At 45.1% G+C, this 16,159-nt stretch overlaps 1 protein-coding gene across 1 annotated transcript in view; it reads right to left on the bottom strand.

Annotated features, from left to right (window-relative positions):
* Positions 1-6,479: 6,479 nt before the first annotated feature.
* NUFIP1 (NUFIP1, FMR1 interacting protein 1) overlaps positions 6,480-16,159 on the bottom strand; it is a 25,515-nt gene continuing 15,835 nt past the window's right edge. Inside the window, exons 8-10 of the mRNA XM_026040429.1 lie at positions 12,439-12,567; positions 10,479-10,711; positions 6,480-8,200 (exon numbers count right to left, since the gene is read on the bottom strand). Of these exons, the coding sequence (XP_025896214.1) occupies positions 7,865-8,200; positions 10,479-10,711; positions 12,439-12,567 (698 nt within the window). The 3' untranslated portion in view covers positions 6,480-7,864. The remainder of the gene's footprint in view (positions 8,201-10,478; positions 10,712-12,438; positions 12,568-16,159) is intronic.

Raw genomic sequence — 16,159 nt, 5'->3', positions numbered from 1 at the left:
CAAAGCAAAGGCATTTTAAAAAATCATTTTAAAAGTAAATACTTGCACAGATGGGAATGCTGCTCCCCCCCACTCCACGTTTGCTCCTTAGAAAGCATCAGACACGTCGATTCTGGCCATCTTCGGGTTTGCTCGGAGGACATCACAGTCTCTGACACCAGCTCAGAGCTCCCATGCGTGGATGGAGGTGGATGGAGGTCTCCAGGTGATGAACACAAGGTCCTCGGGAATGCCTACTGGAAACCAAAATGCAAAACACACGGGCCTTGTGACAAAACCAAAAGGCATCAGAGAAGAGGATTTTAACCACGCTGTTGATATTTTCTCTGTGTGTCACAAGGGCAGATGATCTTCATTATCTCTCATGAGTTGGCTCGTACCTCCGAACAATAAAACAGCCGAAAGCCGCACATCAGACCTTGGTGTGAGTTGCCTGTAATGGACACAGTGGGACACAACCCCCGCTTCCAGAGGCTCCAACAGCTCTGTGGTCTCCTCTGCTCCAGCGTCGCCTGGTGTGATGGTGACGTCTTGCCCTGGGAAGGCAAAATCTTTTGGCCAGGAAAACAAAAGAAGACCAAGAAAAGGGTTCATTTCAGCCACACAGTACTCACCGAGATGTTTAGTTGAAGTAATCCCACCGCTATCCCACATTCAGGCTGAATGTACTCCATAGTGCCCGGGAAGAAAGGCGTGCAGGCCGGATTTGGTGCCCTGGGCGCGGGAGGCAAAACAGGCAGCTTTAATTAGCAGTCTCGTCAGCAAAAGCAGCAGCTCGGGAGGGGATTAACCTGAGCAAATGCTCCTCTCCCGGCTTCTTCCCTTTTCCCTGGAGCCAGGCTGTGCTAGGGGAGGGTGACGGGGATCTGGGTTTGCTGCAGCTTACGTCAAGAGGGAGCCGGGATCCTCTTCCTCGCTTTCGTGGCAATGGAAAAGAAATGCCCTTCTCTAAATCAAAAGAAATACTTGATCCAATCAGGAAATTTTACACTCCAATACAACAGCATAACACACTCTCATGTGAGTTATTATAAATCCCAAACCTATATCCTTTATGATTTTTTTAGGGTCACCACTGGAACTGAAGCAACTCTCACTTGCACAGATCCCTCTAAGTTGATCCAATGGGAAATCTAGCCCATAGGGGAATTCTGAATGGGCAGAATGGGAATTCTGCCCATAGGTTTGCAGTGGAAGCAGATACAAAAGGTGACTTGGTCTAAATAAGGTGCCAGGACACGAGGTGTCCTCTGCTCCCAAGAGCAGTGGATCAGCACATGCAAGTAGTGCTAATTTCTGTCCTGTCCTGTCCAAAGCTGAGATTACATTTCCACCATTCAGGCAGATCACCCAGTATTTGGGAATGAGAGCACAGTCTGGCATGGCCAGGGAAAGGAGACCGACCGTTCCACTACAGTTAAGACATTTTCAAAAGTGGATATTTTAGCATCAGTGAAATCCCTCCCACTTGGAAAACAACCGCCACCCTTCAGGAGCAGCATGAAAAGAACGCAACACTTATAAAATGTAGAAATATAGCAAATGTTTCTATAATACTCATATAAATATATCAAAATATAGAAAATATTGACAAAATGCATACACCTGCAACGGTTGCTGTATTTCATTGCTGACCGGAGCAGAGCCAACAGTCCCTGCTCATTCAGGCTCATCCTGGGCTCTTATGAGGAAAGCCTGCAGCCACCTTCTGCATTATATACATTTTTTGTAAGAGAGCCAGATACAAGTTGCATTGGGATGTGGGAACGCAGTTTCAATCTGCACCTTCCTAAAACCAACAGAAAACGAGGCTGCTGTTCTCTGATAACACAGGGCCTTCATTCCAATTTCTTGTTTCATTTACAGCAAAAAATACAGTTTCTTCGTGATGACATTAGTTAACTCAAAAGGAAGTTTTCAGAGGAAAACCTCCTGCAAAACCAGCACCTGCTGTTACCACATGGAGGTTCCAGCATGTCAGATGCTCCTTGGTGCTTTATTTTACTGGGCTCACGTTTCTTTTATGCAAGAGCCTGTACCCATACACAGTCTGTACAAACATGTATACAAGGAAAAGATGGAAAAATTATGTTATGCCAAGAAAGCTATCTTATTAGACAAAGAGCCTGAAGGGTATATTTAGAAATTGGAGGACAACTTAGGAATGGAGTCGCACAACATAAGCCAGCGTAATGAAAAAGAGGAAGAGTGGGAGTTTCTTTAGGTATTGCAGGCTGCATCAATAAATAAACACCAAGAGTGACACGGCTCTTCCTCACCTCACCACGTAACAGCAATATCTAACACTTACATGGCAGTTTTCATTCATCTGTCTCAAATTACTTCACAAGGAGCGTTAAAATGTTACGCTCAGCTTCCCTCGCTGTAAAGGGATGCAGAGCTGAAGCCCAAGGTCGTACAAAGGCAGATACTGGAAAAAGGAATCCAGGTCATTGACTCGGAGTTTGGGTGCTGGTACCTTGCCTTGCTAAACTTGGCTCCTAACTTCAAACTTTAGCTTTGTGGGCCTATCTGTCGCTTCAGCAGGTGCAGAACTTCCCGTTGTCCTCACAAATTCTCCATCCTGACCAAGACTGCTGGACAGCAGCCAACAGAGCTGGGGAATGGCTGAGGCTCAAAAGCCCCTCTGGAGACCGGCTGCTCCATCCCCCTGCTCAGGCAGGGCCACATCCACTTGCATTCCGAAGGCCTTCAGTGATGGCATCTCCACATCCTCTTTGGGCGACCTGTACCAGTGCTCAGTCATCCTGGCAGTAAAAAAGGGCTTTGGTTTGCTTGTTTTTTTTCCATGTTTGAATGGAATTTCCTATATTTCAGCTGGCAATTGTTGCCTGTCAGCCTGCACGGAACATCACTGAGAAAAGTCTGCATCCATCTTCTTAAGTATCCCCTCCCCTCATTTCAGGTGTTTATGCACATTCATAAGACCTCCCCGCAGCCTTTCTTCTCCAGGCTGCTAAGGCCCAGCTCTCCCAGTCTCTCCTCATACAAAATCGCACCTGGAGTATTGGGGGCAGCTCTGGGCTCCCCAGTGTAAGGGGACGTGGAGCTCCTAGAGAGGGTCCAGCGGAGAGCAATAAAGATGATTAAGGGACTGGAGCATCTCTCGTATGAGGAGAGACTGAGTGAGCTGGGCCTGTTTAGCCTGGAGAAGAGAAGGCTGAGAGGGGATCTGATTAACATGTCTAAGTTCATGAAGGGTGAATGTAGGGAGGAAGAGGCCAAGCTCTTCTCAGTGGTGGCCAGTGACAGGACAAGGGGTAGTGGGTACAAGCTACAACACAGGCAGTTCCATCTCTGTGTGAGGAGGAACTTCTTTCCTGTGAGGGTGCCAGAGCCCAGGCACAGGCTGCCCAGGGAGGCTGTGGAGTCTCCTTCTCTGGAGATCTCCCAAACCCGCCTGGATGCCGCCCTGTGCCCCGTGCTCTGGGTGTCCCTGCTGGAGCAGGGGGTTGGACTAGATGATCTCTAGAGGTCCCTTCCTGCCTCTGTGATTCTGTGAAAACGTCCCTTGAACATCTTCACAGCCCTCTGCTGGACTCGCTCCAGTAGCTCCACGGCTTTCTCGTCCAGAGATGCCAGCATGGGACGCAAAGGTTGAGATGAGGCCACACCAGTGCTGAGCAGAGGGACAGGACCCCCTTCCTCAGCCCAGGATACTGCTGGCCACCTTTCCCACCACTGGCTTGTCTGTCCAGTTGTCCTCCAGGAGCTCATGGCCTTTTCCACCAAGCTGCTCTCCAGCCCCTACCTGTATGTGGAATTACTCCTCACCAGGCGCATTAAACCCCGTCCCCACACCCCCTTCTCTGCAGACTCGATGGAGGTGCACTCTGCCCCACGCTCTAGGTCCTTAATGAAGATGTTGAACAGTATCAGCCCCACTATCACTCCAGAGATCCAACACTAGCGACAGAGCTTCAGCTGGACTTTGCGCCCCAGATCCCAGCACTTTGTGCCACACAGTTCAGTCCGTCTGCAGTCCACCTCGCTATTTATTTCACCTCCACCTTATGAGTGTATGGGAGACAGTGTTGGAAGCCTTGCCAAAGTCAAAATAAACATCCTCCATGCACGTCACACCATCATAGGTCATTCAGATGCTCAAGGAGCATTTCCCCTGATAAATGCTGTAGATGCTGAATCATCAGCCTGTTCTTGGTACGTTTGGAAAGCGTTTCCCAGCTTGTTTGCTCCATCACCTTCCCAGGGAGAGAGGCTGCTCCTTTCCAAATCCAAATCCTGCTCCTTCTTGCTTTCTTTAAGCCCAGAGGAACGTTAACCAAAAGCACATGCTTTTAAAGACTACCAGCAGTGGCTTCACACTGGCATCAATCAGCGCATGGATAGGCAGGACTGTCACTTCCAGATAGTTTGAGGAATGTGACAGTCCAGGCTGAACTTCTATTTTTGACAGAGTGACCTGCCAGAACAGTTTGCAGTTGTTCCTCAAGAAGCTTTTTAATTATTTAAGACCTGTATGTTTCTCCCTCCCCTGTAAAAAACTACTTGTTATTCCTAGATAGCGAGTGCCCTGCTCCACTGGGATTAGCAGCCACACAAATAAACGAATCACAGAAATAGACCCAGTTGTTGACAGAGCAGTTCAGAGCAGCGACAGCAGAAACAGCAGCTTCCTCCCAAACAAGGCCAGTAAAGTCACCCTGTGTCACTGATGGTCTCAGAGTGAGGACTGAAGCGTCAACATTTAAACAGTTACCAAAGTTCTCCCTAACCAAGGGATCTTGAAGGGAGTGCTCACTTATTAGACAATATAAAACATTTATTTCTTCATCCCCATGCACAGACTTCAGCCACGCTGAAGCAGAAGTGGCTTTGTTCATAGCAAAGTACAGACTACCTAAATTGCATCACTAGTATGAACAGAGTATAGATTTAAAAGCTATAAAATTTGTTTCCCCCTCAAAGTGTTCTGGCTCAGTGAATGAGATGGATTTAAAAAACAAAATAAAGAGCCCAAGAGTACCAAATTTAAACTAGACACCCACAATTACATTTTCAGCAGCTAAGTTATCAAAGAAGAAAGGTAAAAATAAGATTTCAGAAGCGTGAAGGTTGCCACTGGAATATTTTTATCTTGTGAGTCACAAAGCCTGAGAAGTAGGGCATTTTAATAGTCTTGCAAAAAATAAAGGGGAAAAAAAAAAGAGAAAAACAGGGAAAAGGCATCAGTTCCTACAGCATAATAAAAGCAAAGGTTCTTTCTTACCCAACCGTCTTACTATAAAGAAGGAGCAACCAAAACCCACCTCTCCGTCTAGATTAGACCACGGGCGCTGTAGGGAGAGGAGAAGCCTATAGGCATTTGAGAGCATCAAAATAAAAGATATTACAGGAGGCAGGTTGCTTTACTGCTCAACAGAGGCTGATTAGAAGCACTAAGGCAGCACATTCTGGACTACCAGGAAGGAGAAGGCAATGCCTGAGCCTGCCTTAGGAAAACATAAAAAAGTTGGGGACAGGAAGGGATGGAGAAGTTTAGCTTGCTGACCACCAAGCCTGCAATGCATGTCTCACTACAACAGCACCACATGTCAGTGTAGCTGCTATAGGTGTCAGCGGGAGCACTTCATCCCTAAAACACCAACGGCAGTTTTGCATAGATACAGTGCAAGTCCTACACTATAATCCGAATATGTGTTGTGTCATGGAGGCTTCGTGAGGATCTTTCCCAAGAGAAACCCGGATCTTCAAATCTGCAGGGGAAAGACTTTCAAAAAGATCTCCTGACACAGCAGAGTGAGAGTGTGAGTGTGTGTACACACACTATTCTTAATCCAGATGATTTCCAGGACGAATCTGGAATGATCCAGATTGATTGATCTGATTGAAAGTTAAATCAGATTTAACTTTCCTAATTGACCAGGATTTCCTAATGACCTCATTTCAGGACCTGTATTCGAAGAAAAGGTCTGCAACCAACTTAGTTGGGAGAGATGCACATTAACAGCTAATTAAAGTGCTATTTCAGAGAAAAACAACTCCACTTCTGTGTAAAGCACACGTGCAGGCATCACCCTTATGTTCAACAGCACCCTGGTATCGACCCATTCAGACACTGGGTTCCAGTCAAGGATCCATGATCGAGACTCCTTTTCCTTGCTAGTATTTTCACTGCAGTAACGTTGTGAAAGCAAAAGCCACGAGCAAGTTAGTAAGAAGGAGCTGGCTCGTGGGACCATCATGGTGAGAATGAATCATCTGCCTTGGAAGCATTAATGTTTACGATCACGCTGCTTCAATCCATGCTACACATATATTCTTAAGACACACAACTCTTACAAGGGTGTTGATATTTATATAATTCCATAAATTTAGACAGTGCATTACAAACACAATATGCAGTTCTAACTATAAATAGCAGAGCAGTGGGACAGAATTTCCAGCTATTCCTCGGTTTCCGCACTCCACAAATGAGATGCATCATCACGTAAATGGCACAAATTGCAAGTTAACAAACAGGGCAGTAAATACAGTTATTAGGCAACTGAAGGCCCCAAGTGAAGCTTCATGTTTTCGGCCATGGTGTGGACGGCTAGGCTTCTATCAAAAAAGAAAACAAGTAAAAATCAATCCCTGAGAAGACAATTTAACTCCAACATTTAACCACGACTAAAAGATTAAGTGCGGAGCTTCCTCTTCAGTGGAGGTTTTGGTTCTCGATTGCTTTCAGGACATGTTTTCCAGTGTCAAGGTGACAACTCACACCTGCACATGACAAGGATGCTGACAAACAAATGCACAAGGTGATCAAGAGATATAACATGTTTCTAAACCTTAGCTGATGGTTTTCCAGTGTCCCAAAACAGCTCAGGTATGTGCAACCACACAGGAGAATGACTGAATGCACAATTGCAGGAAGGAAAAAGAGTCACCAGATGCTGCAGGAACATCATAAAAACATCCCATAGAAGACATTTTTTTCCAGAAGGCCAACCCAAACTCCCAGTGCATATAAAAAAAATGAAGGGACACATATGTAGCTAAGGTTAGAAATATTCAGTACATTAAATTCTTATTCTCAATAGTAGGTTTGTTTCAAGGGTTAGGTGTGTCAGGCAATGCCAATGACAGCAGTTAAGGCCTATGGTTTAACAATAGACGGTTAAAGTCCAAAAAAAAAAAAACAAAAAAAAAAGAGAAATGAAGCAGTTGGTAGTTACTGACTCTACTCTTCCCCACATCCCACATTTTTTAAGCTTATTACTTCACATCCTTGCTGTCTTTCCATTGCCCCATTTAATTAACAGATTAAGATTAGTTCAGGGAGGTGCAGTACTTTTAGAGTCAGGTCAGTTATTCCTTTTTTGTTTTATACTGCGTTTTATACCTTTGAACCCTTCTTTGTTTTATACCTCAGATCAATAACAGGTGAAAGAAAAATGACACTGAATTATCACTTCAAAACTACATTCAGAGACTTCCAGAAACCCAGGTACTTCCAGACACTCTCGGCCATGACTTCGGGTTGGGGAGAGCCACTTCACCCAAACACCACTTCGCTCTGGCACTGGATTTAAGTTCCGACTCGCTTCCTCTTAGGCAAGCAAGGAGCTCCAAGTTCGAAGCTCAAAAGCAGGGATCAGCAGATACTCAAGTGAAGACCACGCTCTGGGTCCTTGATGTTTTTCATTCACAGGGAAAAAGCAGCTAGTCAACATGGATGCTACTGTCACAAGGAAATGGTGACCTCATGTAGGACCAATTAGAAAAGTGGTTTTAGCAGTTCTCAATATACATTATTTGAGTTACAATTTTGTTATTAGTAGTGTCTTTCAAAAAGTGTCAGTCAGGTAGCAAAGCTGAGCCGTGGCTGGGTTTTCTATGACGCCTCTTCACAGTGAACTGCTGTCGTTTCCCACGTCTCCTCATCCTCCAAGTGAGGCATCTGTGAGGTCTGACCTACGGGTGCTTCTTCACTCTGTGCTGTCAGTAACACCCCTTGTTCTCCTCCTGTTAGGCGAGGGGCAGAGCTACAAGAGCCACTCGCTCCGGGGAGCTGGTCCGTGACAGGCTCTGCGGCGGCTTTCGGCTCCTGCGCGAGCTCCGTTGCCGCCGCCTCGGCCTTGGCGCGGAGCCCGAACGCGTCGTTCCGCACGAGGTACCGGACACACTGCAGAATCACGTTCCTCTCGTGCCGGATGTCCTGGGCCAGCAGCTGGGGAGAGAGCAGGGGGAGAGGTGAGGCACTTCACGGCTGCCTCGGCGAGGCCAACGTGCCCCTTCCGGAGGAGCCGCGCGGCCCGTCGCGCTGTGCCTGGACTGCCCGGCAAGAGGAATCTAAAACGCCCTGGCTCTTCTCTGGAGCCAGCTCCTGGGCTGAGCAGAGCCCTGGCTGTGCCAGTTTGACTTGTTAATGAGCAGGAAATGAAGCCCTTGGAAGGAGCTAATGTTTGGGGCAGAGGTTGAAAGCTGAACGGAGTCAGGGCAAGGCTCGACATGTCACAGCAGTGGGATGAGACATCCCTGAGCAGGGACAGAGCTGCTTCTGGGCAGCAGTGAGAGGCTCAAGCAGGGCAGTTTCGTGGTCAAACATCACCTCTACGACAGTGCTCTGCAGATGCAGCCTGTAGAGCCTCCAAAGGCCACAGCTGAGTACAGCACTCACCCCACTGAACCAAAAAAACACCGGCATATTCAACACACAAATATTTAAGGACCCTTCTCTGGGCCCCATCAATGGCCTAAGAAGGTCGAATTGCACAAGCTGCCAAATCTGATGGTTTCTCTTTGACTAAAGCACCATTCTCGTTTTGCTCAGGTGGCTAAAGTTAGTGAATGTATCCAAATACCAGGAATATCCTCCCCAATTATTTCCCAGCGTAGCCTCACAGTGCCATGTTCTCCTATCATGGATAGGAATTGGGAGCCAGGAGCAGGGCCTCATGACAGTAAATCCATTAGCACCATTTAGACTTTTCAGGTTGCAGTTAACACATTTGATTAGAAAACACTTAGGCGGCACTCTCAGACCTTGGTTTTAAGTACAATAACCCTTCTGGGGCATAATCTACCAAACAGATCTTCTAACAGCTTACTCAGAATGCTGGAGACCTCCCTCATTTCCTTTAGCATCACCAAGTTCATTTTAATATTATAAAAAAAAAGAAAGCCAAAAAATCTGACAGCAGCTGAAGGACATTTTCTCATTGTGAACATCATCAGAACTGATACTCTGAATAAGCTGCAGATTCAAAGCAAAGAGCTAAAGCTATGACTAATATACATCTCTTGCAAATAAACAAGTAAACATTTTGGGCAAGTCTGGTCTGTAATGGCCCAGAAAAGCCTTTTTTACTGTTATAGGTTTCAACAGTGGGTCTAGCCAGCCACTGAAAATGGTGCTTATTTCTACTTAAACCAGTTTCTAAGATGTAGACCACTGGTCTCCAAAATGCAGATGTTTCACCTTCAGTATTTACCTGCACTGGCAGCTAAAACAGCTTTTTCCATTTCACTTTTCACTTTTCCCCTATTTCTTCACATTTTGGGGAAGTTCTCAGCAGTGATCCACTATTAAATTCCAACCCTGCTTCCTAAACACTTTCAAGCACTGCTTGTGACAGCAGACACCTGCCCGTGAATGCTGGGCACTCCTTTGCAAGCCCCAGTCATAGCACATGTCCTTTAACAATGGTTTTGAACATTAAAAGGCCAAAAAAAGGCAAAAAAGGCATTTTTTAAAACAGATTATACCACCAAGCTACAATGCAGGCTTTCTGTTCTGCCAGCATCTACGCCACTTCCCTCAGCATGTATGACTTTTTCCCAAGTCCTCACAGCTTTGATCATCGACAGCTTTGAAGAGCAAGAGAGAGAGATGACTGGGAGCTGTGCAAAGGGCACGGGCAGCTTTAATTCTTGGCAGCAAAAGGGTATGTGCTAAAAAAGACTAAAAAGGGATTTCTCCCACATCTGCAACTGAGGATGTGCCTCACCGGCCCCTTAGGGTGTCTGTGCTGTTTCAGAGCACAGATACCAGGGGAACTCTGCTCTTCCCCATGCCCAGCAGCAGGGCTGGCTACTCACAGGAGCCCAAAAGTTGCCAAAGACATCTGACCTCCTACCTCGTGCTGCTTTTGGGTATTAAGTGCAATAAAATCTTAACCAGAGCTTTGTCTGGGTCTTAGAAAGCCACCAAGCCCTCAGACCAGGTGCTGCAGACTGTTACTCAGAACTGAATCACAACACCTTGGTCTCCATCACCCCACAAATCTCTGGTTACCCTTCTGAGATGATAAAGTCAGCTGTTACCTGAAGGCACAAAGTATTTCTGCTTGTCTACTAAACAACTGTATTTTTGCTGAGTAAAACACTCGCTCCACTTGTAGACAGAACTTTTGCTAACAGATCACTGTGACTTCCCAACAAAGAAAAGATCCCCGAAACTACAATTTCTGAAGAGCAGTCATTATTTTTAGCACCAAGCCCATTACCATTTCCAGCAGAGTTGGACGCCGCTTCGGGAGGAGGGGTAGGGGCTTCTTCCCCCATTTATCAGGGCCCCTGGGGGTGCCTGCGGTTGAATTGGAGCTTCTTAACGCTGCACTGGTGGCTTCCGCGCGCTCCTGGTTCACAGTTGGATCCTGGGGAACACTTGCAGCTTGAGAAGCATTTCTGAGCACAGCCTGGTTTCCTTCAGGTTTTGCTACGATCTTCACAGGGATTTCTTCAATAAAGAGAACACATTTTTAGCTCTCAAACTTTACAGCCTCCCCAACATGCTTATTCCCCCAGACCCTGGCAGGGCATTAGTACTATTCTTACCCACTTGCCCTGGTGTAAAGGCGGGCAAGTCTTTTTGCAGAAAGGGAGGAGGGTTTTTGTTTGTTTTAAGTATGGAGAATATTCTCTGAAAGCCAAATGCTTGAAGTCAGCTAAATGGGGTTGGGGGAGCATCAAGAAATGAACAGACTTAAGTCTCTGCCTGTGATCACTGTGAAAATACCCTGCCCCCTGTTCAGAGTATCTTGCTTAAATTTGACTGATGTGAAAAGAATCATCCTGAAGTTAGGATATGGGATGCCCAAGTTCAATTCCCCTCCCTCACAGATGCTCTCTAGCTGTTAAGCCATCTAGGGAGATAGATGGGTGATAGACAGCACGGCACAGCAGAGATCCCCACCTTACAACGATACTGCAAACATCTCCTAAAGCAAAACTTGAGGCAGAGATCCTACAGAAATGGGAGGTAGGAGAGAAACTCTCTTCTTCCAATCACAGCCCACATTTGGAGAAGCACCCACTCCAAGCACTATAAAGTTCAACCTTTATTGCAACATCCAGCAGCCTTCTATGGAAAAAGCCCTTAAAGACATGGAAATTAGTTCCCAGGGTGAGGATAACAGCATTTTCCTGGCACTCCTCAAATATGATCTGAAGGGAGAGTGAAGACAAGCTCCTTTTTTTCCTACTGCCTGACTCCAAAAGGCTGGGCAAGTTTAATGATACACACCCTATGCAAATAAATGTTATCTCCACCCTTCAGCTCAGGTCACAGCGGTGGGAAAAGGCAAACAAAGGGGAAGCAGGAGTGGGGAAGGAAGAAACCCACCCAGTCTTTCAGGAAACTTTGTTCTGAACTACCTAAAGTAGCCTGGAGGGCTAGAAGACCAGGCATCAGATGCCACAGTCCAAGTGCACAAGACCATTTCAGTGGAGCGCACTGGCTGGCTGCAGAAGTGCTACGGTCTGGGCGCTTCTTCAAGACTAGGAGTTACAATTGCACCTGGAAATAACATCTTACACAGAAACCCATTTAATGCACAAAACTCGAGGTCAGAAATGGGGAAAAAGCAGGAGTAAAATAATGACATTCTTCTACTCATCCCAGCCTCTTCCTGACTTACACCAGTTCTAGCTTGCATTGCCACTGTGGGGAGTATTTCTGAGATGTAGCCCCTGAACTGGCACTATGTTAACATCTTAAATATAAGCTCAGCTCATAGGCTGTATTTTCCTCTGTAGCACCTATGATTTCTCTACAGTTTATTAAAAAAAAAAAAAAAAAAAAAGAGTTTTCACAAGTTCTAACTGAAACTGAGATAACCCAGAGACTGCAGAAGCTAGGGGCACAGGCACCAAGTGCTGCCATAATGCTGCATTTGCCCCACGCTCTGGGTGTCCCTGCTGGAACAGGGGCTTGGACTAGATGATCTCTAGAGGTACCTTCCAATCTCAACTAGTCTGTGATTCTGTGTGATTCTGATTTGTAAACATATAGGGCCTGGACAAAGGAATGGAAGAGGGCAGTAAGCCAAATGTGAAGCCTTCCAGCTCCTCCCCATTCAGAGAGGAAGGTTATTTCTAACCCCATTTTATCCATGTTTGCAATCTAGGGTGAAGGGAGAGGGAAGAGGAGAGGAGAAAGGGCCGTTTCCCTGAGCTCCCTCGCACCTTCGGGCTCGCTCTCCGACGCGCTGCCGTAGTTGGCCGACAAGGAGCTCAGGGCCGAGGTGACCTGCCTGGGAACAACAGTAGTTCCCAGCTTCCCGTCTTCCGCAGCTTCTTCCTCCTTGTCGGACTCTGCACAGAAAGAAAAGGCGAGAGGGGTTTATTCCAAGAGCTCCCGTTCATTAACGGCCAGATTTGCTACCTAATCTTCATTTAAGCTGTACGTGAGAGTGGCGTTAGGCACCATCGCTCCGTGTCAGGGACAAATGACACCCACCCACCCTCCAAACAGATTCCAGGTTGTTGGAGCACCGGCTCGCAGACCTGCAGGTGAAGTTTCACAAGGGAAGCGTCGCTTCTCCAAAGAAAATCTGGGGCTTTTTGGTTCCATCTTTGCACAGAGCACTTAATTATGGGTTTTATTAACAACTGCGGGTAAAGAAAGAGCAAGGATTTCATAATATGTTTTGAAGTCTTGTTGGATTTAATCCAGTGGGGGTGGCTGCTAAAGCCAATAATGTAAAAAGGAGAATTTCCTCATTTACAGTGAGGATTTTAAAAGGCAAGGATGTTTTTCGACGGTATAAATCCTTCTAAAGGGCACTCAGCCTACAAAATTGGGCAATCAGTTTGCAGCAGTACTTCAGGTAGCTGAATACCTAAATCCCTGCAGAGCATTATGGACATGCCCAAGAAAATGAGATCTTACAGTCCAAACCTGTCCTTGATAAAGAACACTGGGAAAAGGTGACAGGAGGCAAATGGAGCAAAACCACCTAATTTGAGGGCACCAGGAAAACAGAAAGGAGCTACCAGAAAAAGCCTTCCAAAAACAAGTTTGTAGCATTATGAGGGTTTGAATCGTCTGGAAAGCGCATTTTGACCTTGCAAAAAGATCTTTCTCCAGAAACCTGCCTCCATTAACACTAGCAGTAGTTATTGAAAAGCATTTCCTAATAAGCCTACTATTAACATATGCATTTTATTTTATGAATGTGTATAACTAAAATCCTAAAAATCCTCTACTAGAAACATTCTCAGGAAGCAGCCTATAGAAACCTCTTATAAGAAAATGGTCGCAAAGTTATTTTCATAGAGGAAAGAATCGTGCCCTGTCCCAACTCCTGTCTCCCTAAGCATGAATATTACAGCAGGAAAGCTGCCTAATACTCCTTAAGAAGGTATTACAGAAGCAAACACAAGCTCTTTATTTTTAAAACTACCAGTTCACCTCTATTTTTCTCAAACATATCAGTAGCAATAGGCAAGCTGCTTTAGAGAAGCTCTTGCTATTTGGTAAAGCAACTTTGATTTAAATTCACATGTATTTATAGGAGCTGCTACTCTACCCTTATTTGCCTTTGTCCTTTCTTTGCAGGAGAGCTGATTTGCATTGGCTTGGTGACCACATCAATATGTAACTTCATGGAAAGCCCATGATAAAGGTGGTGCAATTTTTCCTAATGGAGAGTACAATGGGTCTGGAATTACATACATACATATATAAATATATATATATAGATGTGTAAGCAATTATAACACACAGGGATTTACTTCCGAGTATTTTGACTTAAAACTACCTGATATCCCTATCATACTCAAAATGAGAAAGCAGACACCTTGCTTTGGTGACTGCTGCTTTTCTTTTCTATAGGCTTTTAACATAGTTAGACATAAAATTAGCAATCCGTTTGATATGCAAAACCAGCTTTTCAAAACTGCTAAGAGCATTACTTTATATTCACTAAAAGACCTGAGAAAGTCCTCATCTCTCACTCCATCCTTTAGCTTCCTTATAGGCAAGGAGAAAGTGGCCACTGAACTGAATTTGCACAAATGCATGAGGCCAACAATACCCTGATGCTGCAGAGTCTGCTGCAGAAGGGCCAAGTCCTCCACAAACTGCATCTAGGCAGCAAGAATAGTAAGGACATTTTGTTAATTCTACTTAGTGGCACCATCTCTCTTATTATTATGCCTCGGTTATACTCCTCAATGGTGCCTTTACAGTCACAGTTATATTTTTTTAACAGGCTGTGTGCAAACACTGCACTCTTCCACTTACTGTAACTGAACTTACTTCATAAAAACAGTTGTACTTTGTAATAATCAGATTCTCATTAAATAAAATGGAAAATAAAATGAAGATGCTATAGGGAATACGGTTATATTTAAGCATACTTAGTATTCCAGCACGGAGAGATTAGTGGAACAAGCAAATTGCACAGGGATGCTGAGCTCTTATTCCCACTAATTGAAGACTATGTTTCCAAGAGGAAAACCTCAACATCAGACATTGCCTTTCCAAGGGAGGCATTTTAGCCATGTTGCTAAAAATAGGGAGCCAAGTCAGATTACACATCGTGTTCTGCAAGTCCTGCACCACTGCTCACTATATTATAAATAGTTATATCAGTAGGGCTTATATTGCTGCCAGCATGTGGAAGCAAAACATGCGCCAAAGAATTAAAGCAGCAACATCTTTTTTTAAAAAAAAAAAAAAAAGGAATCACAAGTAGAGAGCATCAAGATCAAATTAGACAAAGCTAAACCTTGTATTAAAAGAAAAATGGTGGAACTAAGTAATTCACTTACAAGTAAATCAGTTGGTTTTCATAGTCTCAGTACTGTTTTATTTCAAAAGAAAAAAGCTATTTAATAGTCTTTAATTTTATTGTGGAAATATTTTATTCCTCTTTTGGCTTTAGCAAAAAAAAATCTTGTAAAATAAGTTAGATTATTAACCTAAGTTGGTGCTAGTTCTTTAGGCTATTGTGCAATATTGATGGCAGAACATGTAATGCTGCACACAAGCTTTTTGGCAGCACTTCCAAACCCCTGACAAGCCAGCAAAAGTTTCAGTATGTGAACTGAAACAGTCCTGCCACTCTTCCCCTTCTCCTCTCTCATTGCATCCTGCTTGCCAGACTTGTGGTGCCCACGAGGCAGCCCCAGAGTCACTGCTGGGGCTCCCCTTCCACCCTGCCCATTTTACCTGTGTGTCCTCCTACAGTAGCCAGCTCAGCCCCAAGGGGAGCACCACGATGAAACGAGGCATTTCCATAGAATGCCTCATATAGGGAGCCCTGCTGCCCCACAGCAACCCCTGCTCCGTTCCCTAAAGCAGCTGCAGTGTCACTGCAGTGTCACTCTCCCTCCTAACTAAGCATGTTGAATGAAAATAAAGTCACTCCTAATTCCTACAGGAACAGATGGTACAAGATTATTTTGGCAAATGCTTTGCCTTAGTAAAGGTAGAATTGAGGTGTTCTCTCTTGGGGCTAAAGGGCCCAAAGAACTTCTCCAATTTGTTAACTAAATTTGTTAGTTAAAATACACAGAAAGTACAAAATGCATAACAGGGATAATTTTCAAATCTGAGACACCTACATCCTGTATTCCAGCTTTCTCTCCTCTGTGGATTAAAGACTTCCTGATGATACAGCATAGAGGTGTTCCATAGTCCATGCAGGAGAATCAAAGGCACGGGAGGTATCCACCACATCTTTCTCCATATGCTAAGGTGACTAATTGTCAACAGTGGCCAAAGGAAGCAAAACTTTCCTCCCTTTTTCAGTAGGAAAGCTGTACATTTTACAGATTCACAGATTCACAGAATATTTAAGGTTGGAAGGGACCTCTAGAGATCATCTAGTCCAACCTTCCTGCTCAAGCAGGCACACCTACAGCATGTGGCACAGGGTGGCATCCAGGTGGGTTTTGA

The sequence above is a fragment of the Nothoprocta perdicaria genome, unplaced genomic scaffold (genome assembly GCF_003342845.1).
Source record: "Nothoprocta perdicaria isolate Ctin4 unplaced genomic scaffold, notPer1 scaffold_257, whole genome shotgun sequence".
Classification (NCBI taxonomy): domain Eukaryota; kingdom Metazoa; phylum Chordata; class Aves; order Tinamiformes; family Tinamidae; genus Nothoprocta; species Nothoprocta perdicaria.
The sequence above is the reverse complement of the archived record's forward strand: the minus strand, read 5'-3'. Positions and strand labels throughout refer to the sequence as shown.